Below are 22,657 nucleotides of genomic sequence, written 5' to 3'. Positions count from 1 at the left end.
TTAGAGTGTGAGTGCTTTTAAATTATTTGCTCCCTCCAATTTATTTTTTATTTTTTAAATTAATTAATTAATTTCCAATTTATTTTTTAAACTGGGACGCACTTTAAAATCTGTGCTCTATCTAGCAAATCTGGGGTGTGGAGCGAGAACTGGAGTGGGGTAAGGGTGGGAGCTGGTACTGTAGTCCCAGAGTGAAAGTGGGCTATATGTTTGTACGGGTGGTGGTAGTAGTAAGCGGTCTTATTCCAGATTACTTTGAAGGTATTGCTGACAGATTTGGTTGTGGGATGAGGATGAGTCAAAAGATGAGTTAAGAATGACTGCAGGGGAATTCCCTGGAGGTCCAGGTCCAGTCGTTAGGGCTCCGCGCTGCAGGCAGCATGTTTGATCCCTGGTGGGGGGAAATAAGATCCCTCATGCCGTGTGGTGCGGGAGAGTGGGGGTGGAGAATGAAAAAGAATGACTCCAGAAAAAGAGTTGCCACTTTGAGTTGGGGAAGAATGCTTTTGGGGAAATATTCAGTGTTAGAGTTGCCCCTTAGGCGCCCAGGTGGAGATGTTGAATAGACAGTTGGATGTATGTGTCTGGAATTCAATGGAAAGGCTACAGAAGTGAGTCTGGGAGGCATCTAGAGTTGGCATCTGAAGTCACAAGACCGGAAGGGAGCACAAATGTAGTGAGAATGGACAGAGAAAAAGAGAGGGCTCGGTCTGAGTCCTGGGGCGACCTGGGAGTAAAGGGAGAAGAGGAGAAACCAGGAAAGGAGAAGTAGGTAGGAAGCAACACAAGACAGTGGTTTGCGGGACACCAGTTTAGAAAGTGTGTCAAGAAGGGAGTGATCTGTTGTGTCAAATGCTGCAGACAGGCTGAGTAAGATGAGGGCTGAGAGGTGACCGTGGGGATTAGCAAAACGGAGGTCACTGGTAGTGTTGACAGGGGCAGTTCCAGAGGAGAGGTGGAGAGTGAAAGCCTGACTGAACAGGCGGAAAGGAATGGGAAACAGTAGGCAAACCTCTCTAGAAGTTTTGCTGTAAAGTGAAGCAGAAACAGGAGGGTAGCTGGATGCTAAGTGGTCACTTTTTTTAATAGGAGAAATTAAAATATGTTGGTAAAGCGATGAGAATAATACAGAGGAAGGGGTGATGGAGAAAACGGGGAGAATTGCCCAGGGAATATCATAGAGAAAATGAGTGAGGACAGGATTCAGTGCACAATTGTAGGAATCGGTGTCAGTAGGCAGTTTACACATAGTCTCAGGAGGGAGGCATGTAGGTGGGTAAATGAAGTGATGTGAAATTATGAGTTTACTGAGCCCCGTGATTTTCCTCGTAAAATAGGAAGCAACGTCATTAGCCAAGAGTAAGGATGGGGATGGAAGTGATGGAGGTTTGCTGAGAGGAGAAATATGACTTGATTCTTTAGCATGATAGGCTGGGCCAGCTGAGGGGAATTTGAAACCACGATGAGAAGAATGTGGAGAGAGCTACTTTTTCCCTTGCGATATTCGTTCCTCTAGGCGCTCGGTAGTCTGCGTCCGTTTCCTTGGAGACCAAGACAGGCAAGAAAGCGGCAGGTCTCGCTGGGAAGTTTGAGTGGCCTTGGTTACCGCGCGACCCGCGCTGAGACAAGGAAGTTGGAGAAGCCGAACAAATAGGCATCCCAAAAGATCCGGGCCCCAAGGCCTCCGGACTCTTCTTCCATTCCCCCTAATGGCGCGCGTCTTTCCGAAGTACGTAAAAGGCGTATGGAGGGGCTGTGGACCGCGCATGCGTGCGCCCAACCTATCTCTGGCTGGGTCCTCGCCGGGTGTTGTCCCAAGGCCTTTTGACCCCCCCCCCCCCCCCCCCCCCCGGCCCTATCTCCCGAGCCCCGCCTCTCCCTCGAGTTCTCCAGCTCCTGCTTGGCTTGTGTCCCTAGTGGGTGAGGTTTTGGCTTCGAGACCCCATGCCAGTTTCACGTTTGCTGCTTGCATCCCGTGGGTTGGGAATGATGGGAGTTCTTTCCCGCCCCAACACTTTCCAGACTCAACCACGCTGGGATTTGCTCCACAGTCCCCCAGTTCCAGGTTCTGGTGAGTCCAAGAGGGCTAGGGAAGGTATGTGGGTGGGGCTTGCTGACCCTGGGCTTGCAGTCAGCTTGCTCTCAACGCCCACGGCGGTGACTGTCCTGGGCAATAGAATCCAGAAGCGTGGATTCCAGGCCCGGCTCTGTCGTGCATTTGCTGTGGGACACGGGGTGTGGCTCTGAAGCTCAGTTTCTCACCACCTATCAGGATGTAAGGGTGTATTATGCTGCTCTCTTATTTATCTCTGATTGCTTCCCTGTTGGGTCTTTTCCATGCCTTCTGTTTCTCACAGTTCTTAGCACCTCCCAGCCGATGTGCTTAGTAAATTCTGGCTGGCAGCTGAAAAAGTGATAGCTAACACTTATGGAACACTTACCACATGCTTTACAAATATCATCTTTTGGAATTTTTGTACCAACCTGTGGAGGTAGCTTTTATAATTAGATCCAGTTTACAGATGAGAAAATTGAGGCTCAGAGAGGTAAATCCACTTGATCAAGGTTACAGATATCTGTAAGGGGGTAAGCTGGGATTTGAGCCCATGAGTTGTGTGACTGATTTGTGTTGTGTCTGGTAGGATTATGTTCCATGGCAGCGGTCCAAACAGAAAGCCAAGCCATCTACTCTGCCTCCAATCCCACGAACTGTCAACACTAAGAAAAGCAAAATGAAGACCTGGACTACCGTCCAGCCAGGTGGGCAGAGGCACTTGGGTGCTGGTGGAGTTGGGGACAGGATGGAGTGGATGCTCTTGGCCCTTGGTGACAACATTTATATCAGGGTAGGCTAACTGCTATAACAAACAATCCCCAGATTTCAAGTATTAATACAGAAACATATTTCTCATTTATGTCGAAGTACATTTGTGGATCTAGCGGGGAGGGAGTAATCTTTTTCATGTGATCATTCAGGGATCTAGGCTCCTTCACCTTGTGGCAATGACATTTTTTAAGGCCTTGAAGTCCTCTGCTGGGTACTTTTGCATCCAGCAGAGAGAGAAGAGGGAGAGCAAGAGTATGGATGATCCTGTGGGTATTTCTTTTTCAGGGCATAGACTTGAAGTGACACACATCACTTCTACTCATATTCCAGTGTCCATAACTCAGTCACATGCCTACCCTTAACCACAAGGGAAGATGGGAAATATAGTCCACCTATGTGTCCAGGAGGAAAAGAAATCAGGGTTTGGTGAACTTGGATAATCTCTGCCACATCACTGTCATGCCTTCCAGGGGAGTTCAGAGGCCTTGGCTCTGCCATCCTCTCTCTTGGGAAAGTGAGAGAGATGAATGAGTTTTTGTTTTCTCATTTGGAAAATGAGGACACTAATCCTTACCTGATAGGATTGTTGTGAGAATTAAATGAGAAGATCTGTGTAAAGCATTGCTATTCAGACCCAACACTCCTTTTAATGATAAATATTACAAATATTTTGTAATATTCCTTTAGTATCCTGAAATAAACTTCATAGATAATATAACCTACCTACATATATAATTTTTAAATATTAATTTAATACCATAACTGTAAAGGAAATGGAAAGTTATTTATAGTTAAAGTATATTTCAGTATGTACATGCTCAGAATGGAGTCCACTAGAAGACATTAGAAAGTCATCAGAAGCTTACTCATAGATGTGGAGTCATGGTGAACATAACAGTTGCAAATGCAGAGTGACACACAGTGGGAAATCAGGGACTCAACATACCAAGAGGGATTTTTCATTGCAACTGTGATTTCCAAAGTGGTGCCCATCTCTTGGTAAAGTTCTAAACAAAAAAAGCACAATCTACCCTTGATTGTAGCTGCTTTCTTGGAAAATTCAGCATTATAGTAAAACCCTGAAAAATATTCTTTGTGGCTATATGTAAAACAGAGTCAGGTTCTGGGATCAGATTGTTATAAATAGGGGTTTTACCTATGTCATATCTAGTAGGATTTAGGAGAGTTATGGAGGACAGGAGAATTCTATGTTCTATGGGATTGTCCTGTTCTGGGGGATATCTCGTGTCCCTGGCCCCCACCTATAGATGCCAGTTGGGCCCCCAATGAGAACCCACAGATCCCCCCCCGCCAATATATCTAAAACACCCCTGTTGAGAGTCATTGATATAAAGTGATGAGCACAAGACCTGGTGGTAGTTTTTGTTTTTGTTTTTGTTTTTTTTTGCCGTACGCGGGCCTCTCACTGTTGCGGCCTCTCCCGTTCCAGAGCACAGGCTCCGGACGCGCAGTCGCAGCGGCCATGGCTCACGGGCCCAGCCGCTCCGCGGCATGTGGGATCTTCCCAGACCAGGGCACGAACCCGTGTCCCCTACATCGGCAGGCCGACTCTCAACCACTGTGCCACCAGGGAAGCCCAAGACCGGGTGTTAGTGACAGAATTTTTGTCTTTGGTCCTAGACCCTATTCAAACAGCATTTACAAGGAAACTCTTGCCCTTTTCTTTCACTGGGGAAGCGGTGAGGTATGTAACAGACACACCCACAAACAGAACAAGAGCAGTTACCATATACCAAGCACTTACTATGTGCTAGATACTGTTCTCGACACTTTACACCTATCACTTCATTTAATCTTCCCAACAACCCCATGAGGTGAGTGCTGTTGTTATCACCTCCTCTTACAGATGAGGAACCTGAGGCACAGACAGGTGTAACTCCCAAGGTCACAGGTAGGATGGGCACATCCAGGCTGTGATATTTGGCAGTTTGGCTCCAGGACCCACAGTCAACCACTGGAGAAATGAAGTAAAAAATAAATGTAAAATGTAAAACAGTAAAACTTTTAGGAAAAAACATAGGAGAGAAAAATCTTTGGGACTGATGGCCAAGTGAAGAGTTCTTTGACTTTACACAAACAGCTGGATCCATAAAAGAAAAATGAAATAAGCGGACAAGTTGGACTTCATCAAAATGTAAGACTTTTGTTCTTTGAAAGACTCTGTTAAGAGTATGAAAAGACAAGCTACAGACTTGGAGAAAATGTTTGCCAACCACATATCTGACAAAGGACTGCTTTGTAGAATATATTGGGAACCATCAAAACTCACTAGAAAAACAATTCAGTTAGAAAATGGGCAAAAGACATGAAGAGGCATTTCACCCAAAGAGGAAATACACATGGTAAATAAGCACATGAAAAGATGTTCAACATCATTATCCATTAGGGCTATGCAAATTAAACCACAAAGAGGTGTCACTGCACACCTATCAGAATGGGTAAAATGGAAAATAGTAGTAACACCAAGTGTTGGCAACGAGGAGAAACTGGGTCATGCATACATTGCTTGTGGGTATGTGAAATGGAGCTGCCATTCTGGAAAAGAATATGGCAGTTTCCTATGAAACTAAACAAACATTTCCCATAATGGTCCAACAATTGCACTCTTGGGCATTTGTTCCAGAGATGTGAAACTTATGGTCACACAAAAACCAGTGCAAGAGCATATCCAAAAGGGTAAAATACCTTAGGTAGGAATAAACCTACCTAAGGAGACAAAAGACCTGTATGCAGAAAACTATAAGACACTGATGAAAGAAATTAAAGATGATACAAACAGATGGAGGGATATACCATGTTCTTCGACTGGAAGAATCAACATTGTGAAAATGACTCTACTACCCAAAGCAATCTACAGATTCAATGCAATCCTTATCAAACTACCACTGGCATTTTTCACAGAACTAGAACAAAAAATTTCACAATTTGTATGGAAACACAAAAGACCCCGAATAATAAAGCAATCTTAAGAAAGAAAAATAGAGTTGGAGGAATCAGGCTCCTTGACTTCAGACTATACTACAAAGCTACAGTAATCAAGACAGTATGGTACTGGCACAAAAACAGAAATATAGATCAATGGAACAGGATAGAAAGCCCAGAGATAAACCCACGCACATATGGTCACCTTATCTTTGGTAAAGGAGGCAAGAATATACAGCGGAGAAAAGACAGCCTCTTCAATAAGTGGTGCTGGGAAAACTGGACAGCTACATGTAAAAGAATGAAATTAGAACACTCCCTAACACCATACACAAAATAAACTCAAAATGGATTAAAGACCTAAATGTAAGGCCAGACACTATAAAACGCTTAGAGGAAAACATAGGCAGAACACTCTATGACATACATCACAGCAAGATCCTTTTTGACCCACCTCCTGAAATGGAAATAAAAACAAAAATAAACACATGGGACCTAATGAAACTTAAAAGCTTTTGCACAGCAAAGGAAACCATAAACAAGATGAAAAGACGTCCCTCTGAATGGGAGAAAATATTTGCAAATGAAGCAACTGACAAAGGATTAATCTCCAAAATTTACAAGCAGCGTATGCAGCTCAATATCAAAAGAACAAACAACCCAATACAAAAATGGGCAGAAGACCTGAACAGACATTTCTCCAAAGAAGATATACAGATTGCCAACAAACACATGAAAGGATGCTCAACATCACTAATCATCAGAGAAATGCAAATCAAAACTACAATGAGGTATCACCTCACACCAGTCAGAATGGCCATCATCAAAAAATCTACAAACCATAAATGCTGGAGAAGGTGTGGAGAAAAGGGAACCCTCTTGCACTGTTGGGGGAAATGTAAATTGATACAGCCACTATGGAGAACAGTATGGAGGTTCCTTAAAAAACTAAAAATAGAACTACCATACAGCCCAGCAATCCCACTACTGGGCATATATCCTGAGAAAACCATAATTCAAAAAGAGTCATGTACCAAAATGTTCATTGCAGCTCTATTTACAATAGCCAGGACATGGAAGCAACCTAAGTGTCCATCGACAGATGAATGGATAAAGAAGATGTGGCACATATATACAATGGAATATTACTCAGCCATAAAAAGAAACGAAATTGAGTTATTTGTAGTGAGGTGGATGGACCTAGAGTCTGTCATACAAAGTGAAGTAAGTCAGAAAGAGAAAAACAAAGACAGTATGGTAACACATATATATGGAATCTATAAAAAAATAAAGGTTCTGAAAAACCTAGGGGCAGGACAGGAATAAAGATGCAGATGTAGAAAATGGACTTGACACTGGGAGGGGGAAGGGTAAGCTGGGACAAAAAGAGAGCGGCATGGACATATGTACACTACCAATGTAAAATACATAGCTAGTGGGAAGCAGCCACATAGCACAGGGAGAGCAGCTTGGTGCTTTGTTACCACCTAGAAGGGTGGGATAGGGAGGGTGGGAGGGAGACGCAAGAGGGAGGAGATATGGGGATATATGTATATGTATAGCTGATTCACTTTGTTATACAGCAGAAACTAACACACCATTGTAAAGCAATTATACTCCAATAAAGATGTTAAAAAAAAAAAGGCGATGTGGTGTGTATACACACACAGACGCACACACACAGACACACACACACAGGAATACTACACAGCCATAAAAAAGAATGAAATAATGCCATTTGCAGCAACATGGATGGACCTAGAGATTACCATACTAAGTGAAGTGAATCAGAAAGACAAATATCGTATGATATCATTTATATGTGGAACCTAAAATATGATACAAATGAACTTATTTACAAAAGGGAAACAGACTCACAGACATAGAAAACAAACTTATGGCTACCAAAGGGGAAAGGTGGGTGTAGAGATAAATTAGAAGTTTGGGATTAGCAGATACAAACTAGTATATATAAAATAGATAAACAACAAGGTCCTACTGTATACCATAGGGAACTATATTCAATATCTTGTAATAAACTATAATGGAAAAGAATATGAAAAGTATATATATATATATATATATAATTGAATCACTTTGCTGTACACCAGAAACTAAGACAACTTGTAAATCAACTGTACTTCAATTTAAAAAAGTGAAAAAAAAAAAAAAGTGCATGAAAGTTCCAGAGTAGCCTTATTCATAATACCCCCAAACTGGAAACAATCCAGATGTCCTTTAATGAGTGAGTTGTTAAACAAACTATGGTGGGCTTCCCTGGTGGCGCAGTGGTTGGGAGTCCACCTGCCGATGCAGGGGACACGGGTTCGTGCCCCGTTTTGGGAAGGTCCCACATGACGCGGAGCGGCTGGGCCCGTGAGCCGTGAGCCATGGCCGCTGGGCCTGTGCGTCCGGAGCCTGTGCTCCGCAACGGGAGAGGCCGCAGCGGTGAGAGGCCCGCGTACCGCAAATAAAACCCCCCAAAACAACAACAACAACAAAAAACAAACGATGGTACATCCATTCCATAGCATGTAGTACTGTTCAGCAAGAAGGAGGAAAGAACTTTTGATACATTCACTAACTTGATGAATCTCCAGAGAATTATGCTGAGTGAAAAAAGCCAATCTCAGAAGTGACATACTGTATGATTCCATTTGTATAACCATCTGGGAATGACAGAATTTGTAGAAATGGAGAACAGATTAGTGATTGACATAGGTAGGGGGAGCATGGAAGGGGAGGGAAGTGGGTGTGGCAATAAAAGGCAGCATAAGAGATCCTTGTGGTTGTGGAAATGTTCTGTCTTTCAGTGTTCTGGTTGTGATATTGTACTTAGTTTTGCAAGATGTTACGGTCGGGAAAAATTGGGTTAAGGGAACATAGGATTTCTCTGCATTATTTCTTAAGTAAATGTAATCTGAATTTATTTAAAAATAAAAAGTTTAATTACAAAAATAATAAATCAGGGCTACCACCATTAATGAAAAGAAATACTCCTTTTTAAAGCAATAAATCTTGCTAAGTATTTAAGTTCAGCTTACAAATGTTATAATTTTTAAAAACCCTTGTGAAGGGGGTTTTGGAAGTTGGTTAATTAAATTCTCCTAAATCGTTTAAGCCACCTTTAAAATTTAATATATTCACTTTCATTTTCAAAGAGTTCACTTGTTCTGATGAACAAAACCGTTGGGTATTTAATGTAAGTCTTGTATATCTAATAAATAAACTTCTAAATATGGATAATCTTATGTTCATTTAAAAGTTGTAATTTATACACATTTAATAAGAGTGTATTAAACCTTTCAACTTGAAACAAATCTAAATCAAAATCTCACTTACACATTTTAAATTAGAACCACAAAATTAATCTATTAATCACTCCATCTCTCAAACAATACAATTAAATACCAGATACATACAGATAATTCATAACTTTAACACAAAATTACCCTAATTTTACTTTGTCACTTCAACACTTAATACTAAATTAAGGATATTGATCCATAAAAGAAATAATATTTTTCAAAAATGAACTGGGTTGCACCTCCAACAGAGATGTTGGCGGGGGCTGACAAGGCAGCAGTAGCGTTTGTGATCATCTGTGTGATTTGCCTCATAACTGCGCAGGACGCGTGGAGAGGAAGCAGGGATTCTCAGAACATGCCCTCCTAATGCCTTCTTCCGATCTGAATTATTTTCATGTACTTCTCATCTGGCAGGACCACAGCTTTTACAGGTATTCCGGAGACAGCTGGTTAGCATTTTGCACGGCTCCTGTGCCTTTATCTGATGCTGTGGTCCTGATCCCAATTCTCAGGTCATTGGTAGTAACAGTGACAGCTAGTAATTTATATTTAGCACTGAATATGGGTTAGGCACTATTCCAAATACTTTATAGTAACTTCTTTTTAAATTTCACTACAACTCTGTGAGGTAGGCATGATGATTATTTCTGTTTTACAGATGGGAAAGCTGAGGGACAGAGAGGTCATGTGACCTGCCCAAGGTCATATAGCTAGTAGAAGGCAGAATCCAGATTCAAACCCAGGCTGTCTGCTTCATTAGTTGTTGGTATTAACCCCTACCCCTTCTGAGCTTGCCACCGGCCAGCTTGGTGGGAGAGATTGGGGATGTCTGGCCATCTCCTGCTGCTACCCCTCTCCTCCCCTCTGTTCAACCCCACCGTCACTGTGGTATGTGGAAGTCTCCTGGGCTTCTCTGTCCTTTATAACAAGGCTCAGAGTGGGGCCTGGGAGCTAACTGATGGATGTGAGCTTCATTCCTCAGTCTCACTGTCGTATATTATAAGGACATGAGTGGATGGCATTGGGGTTTCTCATGGCTGGTGCATTCCCTGGGACCTAACCCCAGACCTGCCTCTACACTCACACTCTCTCTGTCCTTTCCTATACCCTAGGGTTGCAATCCAAGCCCACCTTGTGGATGACAAGTCAGCCGAGGAATCCACTAGAACTGCGCGGAGGAAAGTTGGACTCGGGGAAGACACAGACCAAAATCCGACTAGTGAGAGTATGACGAGCATCTTTCCGCAGGCACCAGGGCCCAGGGCAGGGGGCGGGGGATGGTGATAGCAAACACGCACTGAGCACTTCATGGGTGCCTGACTTGACCCCTCATCCTCACAGCAACCCCGTGGGCACGCTTATCATCATCCCTCTTCTACAGATGGGGAAACCGAGGTGCAGGGAGATGACACAGACCACGCAGCTAGAAAATGCAGTACCAGGGGTCAAAGCCAGTTAGGCAAACAGCAGTTTGCCTTTGTTTTTGTATTTTTTGGCCGCGCTGCAAGGCATGTGGGATCTTAGTTCCCTGACCAGGGATCGAACCTGCGCCCCCTGCATTGGGAGCACAGAGTCTTAACCACTGGACCACTAGGGAAGTCCCTTGCCTTCGTGTTTAAGACTCAGGAAAATGATCAGAATCACTTTTTTTTTTAACATTAATGACTGCAATGCATTAAAACATGAAATACATGAACATCTATGAAAGAACATATAAAACCAACTCGCTGTTCACCTTTGGAGGATCCCAGGGAAACAAATCACTAATTTTTTTTTTTTTGACTTAAAACAATAGAAATTTATTGTCTCACAGTTCTGGAGGCCAGAAGTCCAAGATCAATGTGTTGGCAGGACTATGCTCCCTCTGAGCAGAATCACTTTTTATTTTACTGCATTAGGAGCACAATTTAGTGGCTTTTGTTCATTTTAAAATTTCCAGTAAATCAGCCTTTCACGGAATACAGTACATTTTAAAGCAAGGCTTGGGAGCTTTTGCTATTAAAAATTTTCACATCAACTAATAGAACTTCTGATAATTGACTTTCTTACCATCCATTGTTTTTTTTATGGCTTCTGAACATTGTTTCAAAGTATTTGAAATGACTAGAAGAAGAGGGGGCTTTTGTGTCCATAGGAGAAAGTAAAATACCAAATACTATAAATGCTACAAAATACTATAGAAGAATTCTTAACTTCTTCAGGAAAGTTTTTAATATGATGAGTCAATGAACAATGACTGTCATATGAAGAAATAGGGGAAAATGTATTTGCCTTGAAACCTTTTTTTTCCTTTAACCTTCAATTTTGCAAAAATGGTTTAGAGGCAGCCCTGCATTCGTAAAGTAGGAACTCATATTTCTGATGTTATTTTTTTTATTTTTATTTTTTTGTGGAACGCGGGCCTCTCACTGTTGAGGCCTTTCCCGTTGTGGAGCACAGGCTCCGGACGTGCAGGCTCAGCGGCCATGGCTCACGGGCCCAGCCGCTCCGCGGCATGTGGGATCTTCCTGAACCGGGTCACGAACCCGTGTCGCCTGCATTGGCAGGCGGACTCTCAACCACTGCGCCACCAGGGAAGCCCTCTGATGTTATTTTTATCCTGACTTTAGAAGGGTTTATGTGTTTTTGTTTGAAACATGAACTTGGGACAATTGGCTCTAAAAGTTGTGCTCCTAACCAGTTCCTAATACTGTCTCTTGTAATCATTCATTTGTTTAGTCAACAAATATTTGAGCACCTACTATGTTCCAGACCCTGTTCTAGGTGTGGGGATTCACCAGTGATGTGGACTCTGACCTTAGGGAGCTCACATTCTACTCGGGGAGACAGACAATAAGTAAGACAGATAAAAATGTAATATGTGTAGTGAGGGTTAAGAGCTATGAAGAAGTGTAGAATAAGGTTAGGGGCTAAAGAGGCACAGAGGATGGAGTGGCCATGACTTTTAGGAGGGTGGTCAGGGAAGGCTGCTAAGGTGGTGACACCTGAGGGGGAATGTTCCAGGCCGAGAAACTGGAAGTGCAAAGGCCCTGAGGTTGGTGTGAGGTCAGTGATGGGCCAGGTGATGAGGAAGAAAGATGGTGGGCTGTGGGGGGAAGGAGATAGCTTGTATACAGCCCTGTAGTCCATGATTAGGCTTTGTGTTTGCATAGAGTAAGGCAGGATGACCCTGGAGGATTCTGAGTAGAGTGGGGAAATGATCTGACTTAGATTTTCACAGGAGTCCTTGGGCTGCTGCTGCTGTGTGCAGAACGGGCTGTGGGGACAAGGGGGAAACAGAGCAAGGGAGTAGAAATGACTCAGTTGGTTTGTTCTTGGATATGAAGTAGGATCCTGACTGTGCCCCTCAGCCTTAGGACAGTCACTTATTCGATCAACAACTCCTGAGAGAATGCCTACGATATGCCAGGCACCAAGCCGGGTGTTGGGGACACAGCCGTGAACACGGCCCTTAGAATTTGTGCTATGACGGAGCTTATACTTTAGTGGGGAGACACATAATAAATGAATTAAAACCCCCAAAGAATAGTACCCATCAGTGTATTCAACCCATACTTATGGAGCTCCAGGCACTGTCCTGTGTGCTGGAGATACATACAGCTGTGGCAAAACAACCAAAGCCCCTGCCCTCCTGGCTGTAAAATTCTAGTTGAGTAGACAGACACGAAACAAGATAATAAGAAAAACATGTTATGTTTGGTAGTGATGAGTCCTAGGAGAAAAATAAATTGGGAAAAGGGGAGACATAATTACAAACTGTAATTATGTAATTACAAATTGGGTAAGGGTCAGGACGGCACAAAGCAGGGTTTCTACCCTAGAGCTGGTGGTCAGGGAAGATCCATTTCTAGAGCAGAGGTCATTAATTCTACACTTTATCAGAATCACCTGGGAGTGGGGCTCAGTGGGCCCCAGACTCAGAGACTGGCATTTTTCACAAGATGCTTCTGGTCCCTGTGGGCCATATTTGGAGATGTTTTGGTCTGGAGATGTGAAGGCAAGATGGTGGAGTGGCTAGGAGCCCAGACTTCAAGGACAAGGGCTCTGCGATCAGTGACCTTGGGTAAGGTACTGCATCTCTCTGACCCTCAAGTTCTGCTTCTCTAAAATGGGGATAATAATAGTCCCAAGTGGGCTTCTCTGGTGGCGCAGTGGTTGAGAGTCCACCTGCCGATGCAGGGGACACGGGTTTGTGCCCTGGTCCGGGAAGATCCCACATGCCGCGGAGCGGCTGGGCCCGTGAGCCATGGCCGCTGAGCCTGCGCGTCCGGAGCCTGTGCTCCGCAACGGGAGAGGCCACAACAGTGAGAGGCCCGCGTACCGCAAAAAAAAAACAAAACCAAAACCAAAAATAATAGTCCCAAGTGAGGTAGTGCATGGGAAGTGCTTAGCATACTTTAGAGTTCATAATAAGTACGCTGTGCATTTGCACTATTACTCATTTATTGTGTGAGGAATATGGCAGCTGAGGGCTATAGGAAGAGGTAGTTTCTAGCAAAGGACAGAGAAATGAAGAACAGAAGGAATAAAGAAGAGAGCACATAGCCTGGCAGAGGTGGAGGGTGAGAACCGGTGAGAATGGTGACTCGTCACTGAGTGTGTGAGACGCGCCACTAAGCGGCTTGATTGTGAATATTACCTCATCTGTTTTTTATAGCAGCAGCTCTCTGAAGCCGGTATTAGTTTCCTAACATACGGAATGAGTACAGCAGGGTTCTGGGAGGCTAACTAACGTGCCCAGGTTCCCTTAGGTGGGAAGTGGCAGGGCTGGCATTTGAACCAAGGCGTGTCGAGGCCTAACATCCAAGTCTTGATCACTGTGGGGTTCAGCCCGCCTTGCAGCCTTAGGCCCGCTCAGCTCCTCATCTTAGTGTGGTGGAAAGGTAGACATTGGGAGTCAGAAGTCTGCCTTTCGAGTTCTGGTGCCACTACTTCCTGTCTGTGCAACTTTGGGGCAGTCGTGTAACCTGCCTGAACATCCATCCACCTATCAGTAAAATAGAGCTGGGGAACATAGGGTTGTTGGAGGGTAAGCTGATTCCCTGAGCCGCCTGCTGAGTGAGGCGCCCTCAGCAATTGTTCTTGTTGTTATTATTATTGTAGGTTATGTGTACCTGCTTGGGGGCCCTTAGGCAAGTCCCTTAATCCCTTAGAGGCTCATTCTTTTCCCAGGGGCTGTTGTATGAAACAATCCTCGCTCAGCTCAGTTGCCTGACGAGAAATGGTAGCGATTATCATCCACTCTGCCTCTCCTGCTTCTTCTCCAGACAAGGCCCGTCTCCTCGGCCATCTTCTTTCCTACTTGGGCGTTTTCTATTATTGCTAGTACTATATAGTTCATCGATTCTAAGAAGCCATTGATAATAAGGTGTACCTTTATCTTAATTACCCACTAATAAAATATTTGTCAATTAGACTGTAACACGCCACCAACTGTAAGATATATCCCCACCTCAGAGTGTAAAATTATGGGAAAATGGGTGTTTCAGAAAGGATGAAATAATTCAAGGTGCTCTGACCCGCAGACAATGGGGAACCGCCGCCCAGCTCGGGTGACATTTACCAGTCGAGGCCGCAAGGGGGCGGATTGCGGCGGGAGGGAAGTGGTCCCTAGGCTCCCGGAGGTTCCGGCCAGCTCCGCGCATCACGAAACACTGCCCCCCTTCCCTGTTCCTCCGCTTGCAGACGATGCTCAGGAACCGGCGAGCCGCGCACCAGGAGCTCTGCAACCACGAGGACTTCCTCACCAAGCTCTGTGGGGAACTGATCAAGACCATCCAGGACACGGACGACAGCTCGGCCCTGAAAGTGCGGGTGATGCTGCAGCAGGAGGACGTCTTCACGGTGAGCCCCCACCGTGGCCCCGCAGCCCTGCCTCTGCCCTGCGTTGCGGTCCAGCCCGCGACGCCGCCCTCCTGAGCGCTTGGGCGCCCTCTCCTGCTTTCTCCCGGCCTCTCCCGGCCCATTGCGCAAGCTGCTTCCTCCATGTGGAGGATACATCTCTTACACACTCCGCCCCCGCCCCCACCCCCCGCCCCGGCCCACCTACCTGGGCTTTGGAATCAGACTGGGGGTGGCGGGGGGTGGGGACTCATGCCCATCAGCACTTATTAGCTGGAAGAGTTTGGGTTAACCTCTGAGCCCTGTAAATCTGGGGCACGACAGCACCCACCCCGAAGAGGAGCTGTGCCTGGCACACAGTATGTGTGGGGCTGGGTTTGGAGACTCCTCTGAGGAAGTGCTGAGTCCTCTGACAGTCCGTGCTTTGGCCGCACCAGTGGAGGCTTGGGGTGAGCTGACCCTCCTCCCCGCCCCCCACTCCCACAGACCATCGCTGACATCTTGGAGTACTCAAACAAGAAGAAGCTGCACCAGATGAAGTGTGAGCTTCAGGAATGGGAGGAGAAGGAGGAATCCAAGATACACAGTAAGAATCCCTGGGGCTGACTCCCTGACCCTCGCCTGGCCCTCTGTGGAGGTCAGCTGCTGGGCATTCCCCTTGCACCTCCCTTTCGGAAACCATCAGGCCCGTCACCTCCCTTCTGAGGCCGATGGGACTGCTAAGATGCACAGTGACAGCTTACTTATCAAGCACTTAGCGCTTGTAGGCCCTACGTGCTTTGTTTTTATGGGCTCACTCTCCGTCATTCCGACTACCCGTAAGGCAGGGAAGTTTTTCTTTTCTCCCATTTTACAGATGAGGCAACTGAGGGTAAGGGAAATGAAGTAGCCTGTTGAAGGTTATACAGCTAGGAGCCAGCATCCAATCCCAGCCTCCCTCTTTCTTGCCAGCGTCCCTCTGGGAGTCAGTGGCTGGAATAGGTCACTGGCCACAGACCTGCTGAGCCTGTGGTTTCTTTCCCCTGAGCAGACTAGAAGCCTTCTGAGGGGAGGGGCAGTGTGTCAGGCAGCCTCAGACGCTGGGGATCCTCTCCATGGAGGGTGGCAGGATAGACTGTCTTAATCCTGCCCTGGTCATGTCTTGGGAGCCAGTGTTGCCCCATTTCACTGGGCTCATTGCCTTGGGAGCATGTGTATGAGGGGACTGAGGTCCAGAGAGGGAGGGTCTTGGTGAGGGTCATGCAGTGACAGTGGCAGAGCCGGGGCTTGCCTAGGGATCTTGTACTGGGATAGTTTCTTTCCTACCCAGTACTGCCTCTTCTCCTGTGAAGGTAAAGAGCTCTCTAGGGGCTTAACTGTCCACCACCTCCCAGCCTTGTGTGAACTTGCTTCAGCCCAGACCCCAATTCATTGGTCAAGGAGAGCTTTGCCTCTTGGGTCTCCCCAGGGGGGTTCTTGAGGGAGGATCCTGCCTTCTGTCCCTCCTGATCTCTTCAGATCTGGAGCAGCAGGTGGAACAGCTGGATGCCAAGATCGAGAAGGTCCACAAGAAAGTGAGCTTCATGAGCACTTACATGGACCGTGAGTATCCCATCAAGTCGGTCCAGGTTGCCAACCTTGTGCGCCAGCTGCAGCAGGTGAAGGACAGCCAGCAGGTAGGTGAGCCCATGGCCTTGCCTCGCCAGACCATGTGGGAGGCAGGGCTGGTGGCCAACACCCTCCTGCTGACCCCCAGGATGAGCTGGATGACCTCAGTGAGATGTGCAGAATGGTCCTGGCATCTATGTCCAACCAGATTCAGAATAAGAAAAAAAACCTACTGAGGTCTCTGGTGGTGGTGAGTAGCCAGCCACTGTGGCAGGTATCCAGGTCCTGCCCCCAGCCCTGCTTTTTTCCCTGTCCTCTGCCTCTAGGCCCCCCCCCACACCCACCATGCTACCCAGTGCATGGTCGCCCCTGGGGCCAGACTTGGGGGCCAGACCTCTCCTTCCTCTGCAGAAAATCCAGCGTGCTCATCAGGAAGCGCTCCTGCAGAAGACTTGGAATAGCCGGCTCATACTGAAATACATGGACAAGTTCCGAGAAGTGAGTGGGCAGCAAAGGTGGTCGTCACCCCTGTGCTAGAGCAGGAGGGTGGGTGGTCCCCAGGACCTGTGGGAGTCAGGCTTGTCCTGATGTGGCGCTCATGAGGTCTCTGACTCTGGTGTTAGCCTTCCTCCTTGGCAGTGCCATTAATGCCACTTGTCATTCATCTGAGAAGGGGATTCGTGCTGGCCTAGGGTTTGCCTCATTAACCAACACCACCAGCCATGACCCAGCAGCACCATCGCCAAGCATCACCACACGACCATCACTTTAATTTCACTACCCAGCCCCGGTCTCCACCTCTTTAATTCTTGTCATTGACCATCACTCATGACCAGTGTTAATGAAATCCACCATCACCACCCTCTCGCGGTAATTTTCGTGATCTTGCACCTTCATCAGTTATCCGAGTGAATGGCCTTCATCATCTCCACCAGCCCCTGTTAATTCTCACTGTCAAGCTCTGCCACCCATTTGCAACCTGTCTCCCTTCTCCACGATCCCCTCACCCTTAACCGGAACCATCAAACATCGTCGGTAACTTGTGAGCCAGCCCTGCCCTGCACAGCGAGGACCCCCGTCTGGAGTCCGGAAGTCCCAGTGACAAAAGTGACAAAGCCCAGGCCATTTCTGTAGACGAATGAGCAATAATCCTTGTTCATTTTGCCCTTTTCTCCCTTTGGTTGGGGAATGTTTCGTTTCTCACTTTCCCCTGCTCTCCTCAGTTTATAGACCATTTTGAGGAGGAAATACCCATATTAAGGGCTGAGATGGAACAGGTCCAGTTTCAGATCTGGGAACCCCGAGAGATTGTATTTGCGGACATTCTGCTTCGGAGATCCAAGTATGTGATCCTTGTGTAGCTACCTCTTAAACTAGCCACGCTGTGGACTCGAAGAAGCTCTCTGTTCTCGGGGAAGGCAGCCTGGTGGAGGAGGCAGGTGGCTGGGTTTTTGCCTTGGCTTTGCCCCTGACTGCGTAGCAGATGTGACCTTTCCCATCTTTGGGCCTTAGTGTCCCATCTCTGCACAGCAGGCTGAGTTAGGTAATCTCTCTGGACCCTTCCAATTCCACATTCCACGTTTCAGCCAAGTGTGTCCGCCCCTAAGCTCCTGGGGTGTTCAGGAAGACAGTGTTGAGTGGGGTGGTCGGCTCCAGAGACGAATGGCCTGGAAGGCACACTGCAGGGAAAGAAGGGTGTTCTCTCCGTGGGGCAGAATTCTGGGCCCCAAAGGAAGGACTTCCCTCCTTCCAAAACCAGTTCTCTGCCTGCCCTCCCTTGGGTCAGGCCCTCTGGGTCTGAGGGTGAGGATCCCACCAGGCCACGCCTCTCTACGTGGGGCAGATCTTACCATCCGCAAATTATTTTTCTTCTTCTTAGCTTCTATTCTGTCTCCTTCTCTTCCTCTCCCTTTCTTTCCTCCTCCTCTACCTCCTATTCTTCATTCTCTTATTTTCCTTAAAAAGTGCTGTCAAATTTATGATGTGCCAGGCACTGCGAGTGCAAGTAACCCTTGGCTCTACCAGCATGGAGCCAAGGAGGGGACCAGACATTAATCGATAACGAGCCACCGACAAAGGTCCCGTGGCAGCTGACCCCAGAGCTGCTGAAGCAGAGGTATGGATGTGGCGCTGGCAGAGCGTAGCCCGGACAGAGAGGAGCCTGGAAGGTCAAGAGAGGCTTCCCTGAGAATGTGACAGTTTAAACCAAGGTCTGAAGGATGATGCATAGAAGTTCACTGGGCAAAAGGGGCTGAAGGGGGAAACTGAAGGAAGAACATTTCCAGGTGGTGGTGCTGGCGTCTTGGGGGTGTGGTGAGTAGGCACCATCGTCCTTATCTGAGCTCTGAACGCATTGAAATAAGACTGAAAGGGGCAAGGCAGACATGGGCCAGACTCTCACTTTTATTCTGATAAAGCTGATTTTAGAGAATGTAGCAACAGCTTCTATCTCCAGATATCTTGGCATCTGAATAGTGAACCCAGAATTAGGCAAATCGAGCTCCTTGGTCAGCTGTGTTGGAGCAGAGAGTGTCGTCCTTGCAGGCTGCTCGTTGCCGAGAGGGAACAGGGCACCCATGCCCCATCCTATTCTCCAGACTCACTGCTCAGGTCGTTGTACCCCTTTCCAGGGGCAGAGTGAGTAAAGAGAGGCCAGGAGCAGTATGCCTGCTGCTGCCCCTCCATGGGCAGGGAGACACCAGGAATGGGAAGAAGCTTTCTCCTAAAATGTGGGAGTGGCGCATCCCTAGGCAGAGCTTCTCCAACCAGAATGTGCACAGGAATCACCTAGAGATCTCGTTACAAAGCGGATGCTGAACCGGTAGGTCTGGAGTGGGGCTAAGGAGTCAGCATTTCTGAGAAGCTCCTGGGTGAGGCTGACGCTGCCAGTCCCTGGATCACAAGCCGAGCAGTGAGGCTGTGGAGCATGTGTGGTAGGAGGGAACTTGGCGTTTACCAGGGGCTGAATGAGGCTGGAATGCAGAGTGGTGGGGAGAGTAACGGGGAGGAAGCAGGACAGCTCAGCCCCTAGGAACCTCCACGCAGGGCCCGGTAGACGGAGGGAAGAGTTTGGTACTTGACCCTGAAAGCAAAGAAATTGTAAGCTGAGTGGTGACATCAGATTTGCATTCCAAGAAGAGTTACTTTGAAAAGAGGGTGGAGAAGATATTGGAGAGGGGCCAGAGGAGGTGCTGGGAGTCTGGTTGGCAGTCGTGTGTGTAGAGGGGGGTCGGGAGTGGCTTGGCTAGGGTGGGTGGCAGAAGAGAGAGGAGAGATGGATGGAGTGGAGAAGTATTGAAGAAGGTAAACCCGTAGGCCTTGGTGATATTTGGATGTGGGAAGTCAAGGACAGGGAGGTGTCAAGAATGACCCCTGGGTTTCTGGCTTTTGTCACAGGGTGGGTAGTGGTGCCAGATCCAGAGAGAGGGAAGGCTGGGGCCGTGGGGTGAAGGATGCTTACGCAGGTCAGTCCGCAGTTGACTGGGACACTGAGTTTAATTTACAGAGACCTCAACGTGGAGCTGTCAGGTAGGCAGTTGGGGGTACGAGTGTAGATATCAGAAGACAGATACTGACTGGAGATGGAAATTTGGGCATTGCCAGTACAGAGATGCATTTTTTTTTTTACTATTATTTTGAACAATTTCAAATATACAGAAAAGTCCAGAGAGTATTATGATGAATACCCAGTTACCCATCTAGATTTAGAAACAGTTATATTTTTGCCATATTGGCTTCATCTTCATTTCTTCCTTTTTCTTTCTTCTGAAATGTTGTAAATTGCAGACATCCTGACATTTCATGTCTAAATCCTTCAGCGTGCGTCAGTATGTACCATGAGAGTCGGTGAGAGAACTGGGAGGGAGAATGTAATCCTGGAGCCTTGGAAATGTTCGTGCTGGTCACTGAGATGGGAAGATAGTGCACATGGGAACCCACTGCTCTTGCTACTTTTACGGAAACAATAATGCCTGTCATTTACTGAGCACTTATTACATGCTGGCACAGTCTCATTTAATCGTCCCATCAGTGACTGAAGGTGGACCCTCCCCACTTGACAGATGAGGAAACGAGGCTCGCCTGGGGTCTGTCACATAGGGAGTGCTTGTTACATAGGTGCCCAGTGATGTCCAGAGGCTCAGAGGGGAGAAGCAGTGTGCTCAAGGTGACACAGAGTTAGGCTTCCAAACCAGTCATCCTGACTCCAGAGAGAGCGCTCGTCCTGAGGGGCCCCAGCACTTCAGAGCTGAGCTCTTGTTTCCTCTTGGCCTCAGAGCTCTGTGGGGCAACATGAGTCCTGCCAAACCAGTTCCTTTTCCATTTTGACGTGTGTGTGTGTGCGCGCGCGCACGCGCGCGCGTGCACATGTGTGTGTATTTGCTGTAAGGTCACAGGTTGTGTTCCTCTGAGGCCATGCTCCCCTACCTGCAGCTCTGGCGCCCCTGCTTGGTGTCTCACACCCCTCTTTGCTGTTTCCTACCAGGTGCACCCCTAACATGGACATCATCCTCAACATCCCTGTGGAAGAGCTGCTGCCCTTCTAGATGGTGGGGCGATGGGCCACCCCTCCCTCCCTGGTTTCTTCCCCACACCCAGAGCCTTGAGTTCTCTCCTTCCAAGACCACGTCCCCATCCAGACCCTGGTCTGCAGTTCCTTCCTTCCTCATACTCCCTCCCTCCGTCCTTTCCTTCCTTGCTTCTTCCTTTTTTCTTTCCGCTTCCTGCATCCCCCTCTCCCTCCATTCTTTTGGTTGGTGCTGCTACTTGAGCCAGGTAGGAATTCCTAGTCAAGTCTTTTTTACCAATAAAGCTGGATTTGCCTTTTGCCAGTGCCTGGGGCTTCCTGAGAAGCCTAGGTAGGAATGGATTTTGTCTTAAGATTAGGGGTGGGCAACTGTGCTGCCTGCATCTGGGGCTCCAAACTTCTTGAGAAGTGCTGGAGCGCCGCCCCCTGCCTGAGTCTCCATGGTTCTGTGGCTCCGGGCCACCCCCTCCCTGGTGCAGTGTGACTCCAGCTTCCCACCTGATTTGCGCCCAGACCTATTGAGGCCAGTTCCGGGGTGGAGGGGGGATTCCTTGAGTTTGATACACCTGGGAACTTGCTGGACCTTCACTGCTGCTGGCCATCTCTTTTCCAGTCCAGCCGTCTGTCTGTCCACCGCTTCTACCCCAACGGTGTATGGACGTGAACACCAACGCATCCTCAGGTACCTAGTCAGGCGCTGTTCCCTGCCACATACTCTTTCACGATGGACTTAAGAGGGGCGCTGCCTGGACCCGCCTCAAGCAAGGGCTTTTGCTCCGGTTACCGGGAGGGCCACTGGCAGGTGGCCTCCAGCTGCCAGTGCCTTCGGGCTTTGCCTTGGCTGCAGAGAGCCGGGCCTCTTCCCACCTTCCGCGATACTTTATGTGCCAACACCAAAGGCTGTTCTGGCTCCAGGGCTGCTTGGAGGGTTGGCTGAAACTGCCCCTGGACCTGCACTGCAGCTTGACTCTTCCCTCTGCCCAGCCCTGTGTACCTCTCTCTCCTCCCTCCTTCAGCCGGTGCCAAGGGCACTCAGTAGTCAATGTCCTGTACCCTATGCTCTGTCTCAGAATTGGCCTCCCTGGGGACCCAGACTCTGCCCACTCCCAAGAGCCTCTGGCCGCTCACAGATCCGCTCTGTGTTGGGAGACTTTCGGTTACAGGTAACAGAACATCCAAGTCAAATTGGCCAAAACAATAAAGGGCTCAGGTACATAAATATTCTAGGTGAGGCGAGGCTTTAACCAGAAATCAAGCGACGGCACCAAGGGCCTAGTTTCTCTTTCTCTACTTTGTTCTCCAGGGTGTTTCCTCTTGCTGAGGTCAGCACTCCCTGTGGTCCCGGTATGGCTGCCAGCACCTCCTAGGGTGTAGGATTCCTTGTTCTTGTCCTGCTGGAAATAGGCAGTGTCTCTGTCCCAGAACTTTCAGCCCAAGTCTTAAGATTGGTATGACTGGACAGGCTCATATCACATGCCCACCGGGAACCAGCCTAGGAGGTGGAGAGTGCCTACTAATTTAGATCATGTACTGGACCCCTAGAGCAGGGGAAGGGGTGGGGGGGTAGAGCACATGACCCAGGCTAAGCCGATAGCCACCCCCAGAACCATATGGATTTCCAAACAG

General features: G+C 47.6%; 1 protein-coding gene across 4 annotated transcripts; it reads left to right on the top strand.

Annotated features, from left to right (window-relative positions):
• The first annotated feature begins 1,887 nt into the window (after window positions 1-1,887).
• Window positions 1,888-21,321, top strand: CUNH20orf96 (chromosome unknown C20orf96 homolog). Of its 4 annotated transcripts, XM_029219421.1 has the most exons (9): window positions 1,888-2,071; window positions 10,191-10,303; window positions 14,764-14,922; window positions 15,406-15,505; window positions 16,417-16,574; window positions 16,655-16,756; window positions 16,918-17,004; window positions 17,730-17,848; window positions 20,990-21,321. In XM_029219421.1, the coding sequence occupies exons 1-9, from the start codon at window positions 1,945-1,947 to the stop codon at window positions 21,048-21,050; spliced, it is 1,026 nt and encodes a 341-aa protein (XP_029075254.1). In that variant the 5' UTR covers window positions 1,888-1,944; the 3' UTR covers window positions 21,051-21,321. The 4 variants fall into 4 exon arrangements, with proteins under 4 accessions (XP_029075254.1, XP_029075257.1, XP_029075255.1 ...); XM_029219424.1 differs by lacking the exon at window positions 17,730-17,848 and having other exon boundaries at window positions 1,958-2,071; XM_029219423.1 differs by lacking the exon at window positions 20,990-21,321 and adding an exon at window positions 2,643-2,760 and having other exon boundaries at window positions 1,999-2,071; window positions 16,655-17,004; window positions 17,730-17,747.
• Window positions 21,322-22,657: the final 1,336 nt, after the last annotated feature.

Source organism: Monodon monoceros, unplaced genomic scaffold (genome assembly GCF_005190385.1).
Source record: "Monodon monoceros isolate NGI ecotype Baffin Bay Population unplaced genomic scaffold, NGI_Narwhal_1 Super_Scaffold_13, whole genome shotgun sequence".
NCBI classification, from domain to species: domain Eukaryota; kingdom Metazoa; phylum Chordata; class Mammalia; order Artiodactyla; family Monodontidae; genus Monodon; species Monodon monoceros.
This window is presented reverse-complemented; position numbering and strand designations above follow the sequence as displayed.

Coding starts and splice junctions, on each gene's coding strand:
- CUNH20orf96 (XM_029219421.1), top strand. CDS start 1,945: ATGCCAGTTTCACGTTTGCTGCTTGCATCCCGTGGGTTGGGAATGATG. Junction 2,072..10,190: donor TCCCCCAGTTCCAGGTTCTG/GTGAGTCCAAGA, acceptor CCTATACCCTAG/GGTTGCAATCCAAGCCCACC. Junction 15,506..16,416: donor GGAGGAATCCAAGATACACA/GTAAGAATCCCT, acceptor TGATCTCTTCAG/ATCTGGAGCAGCAGGTGGAA.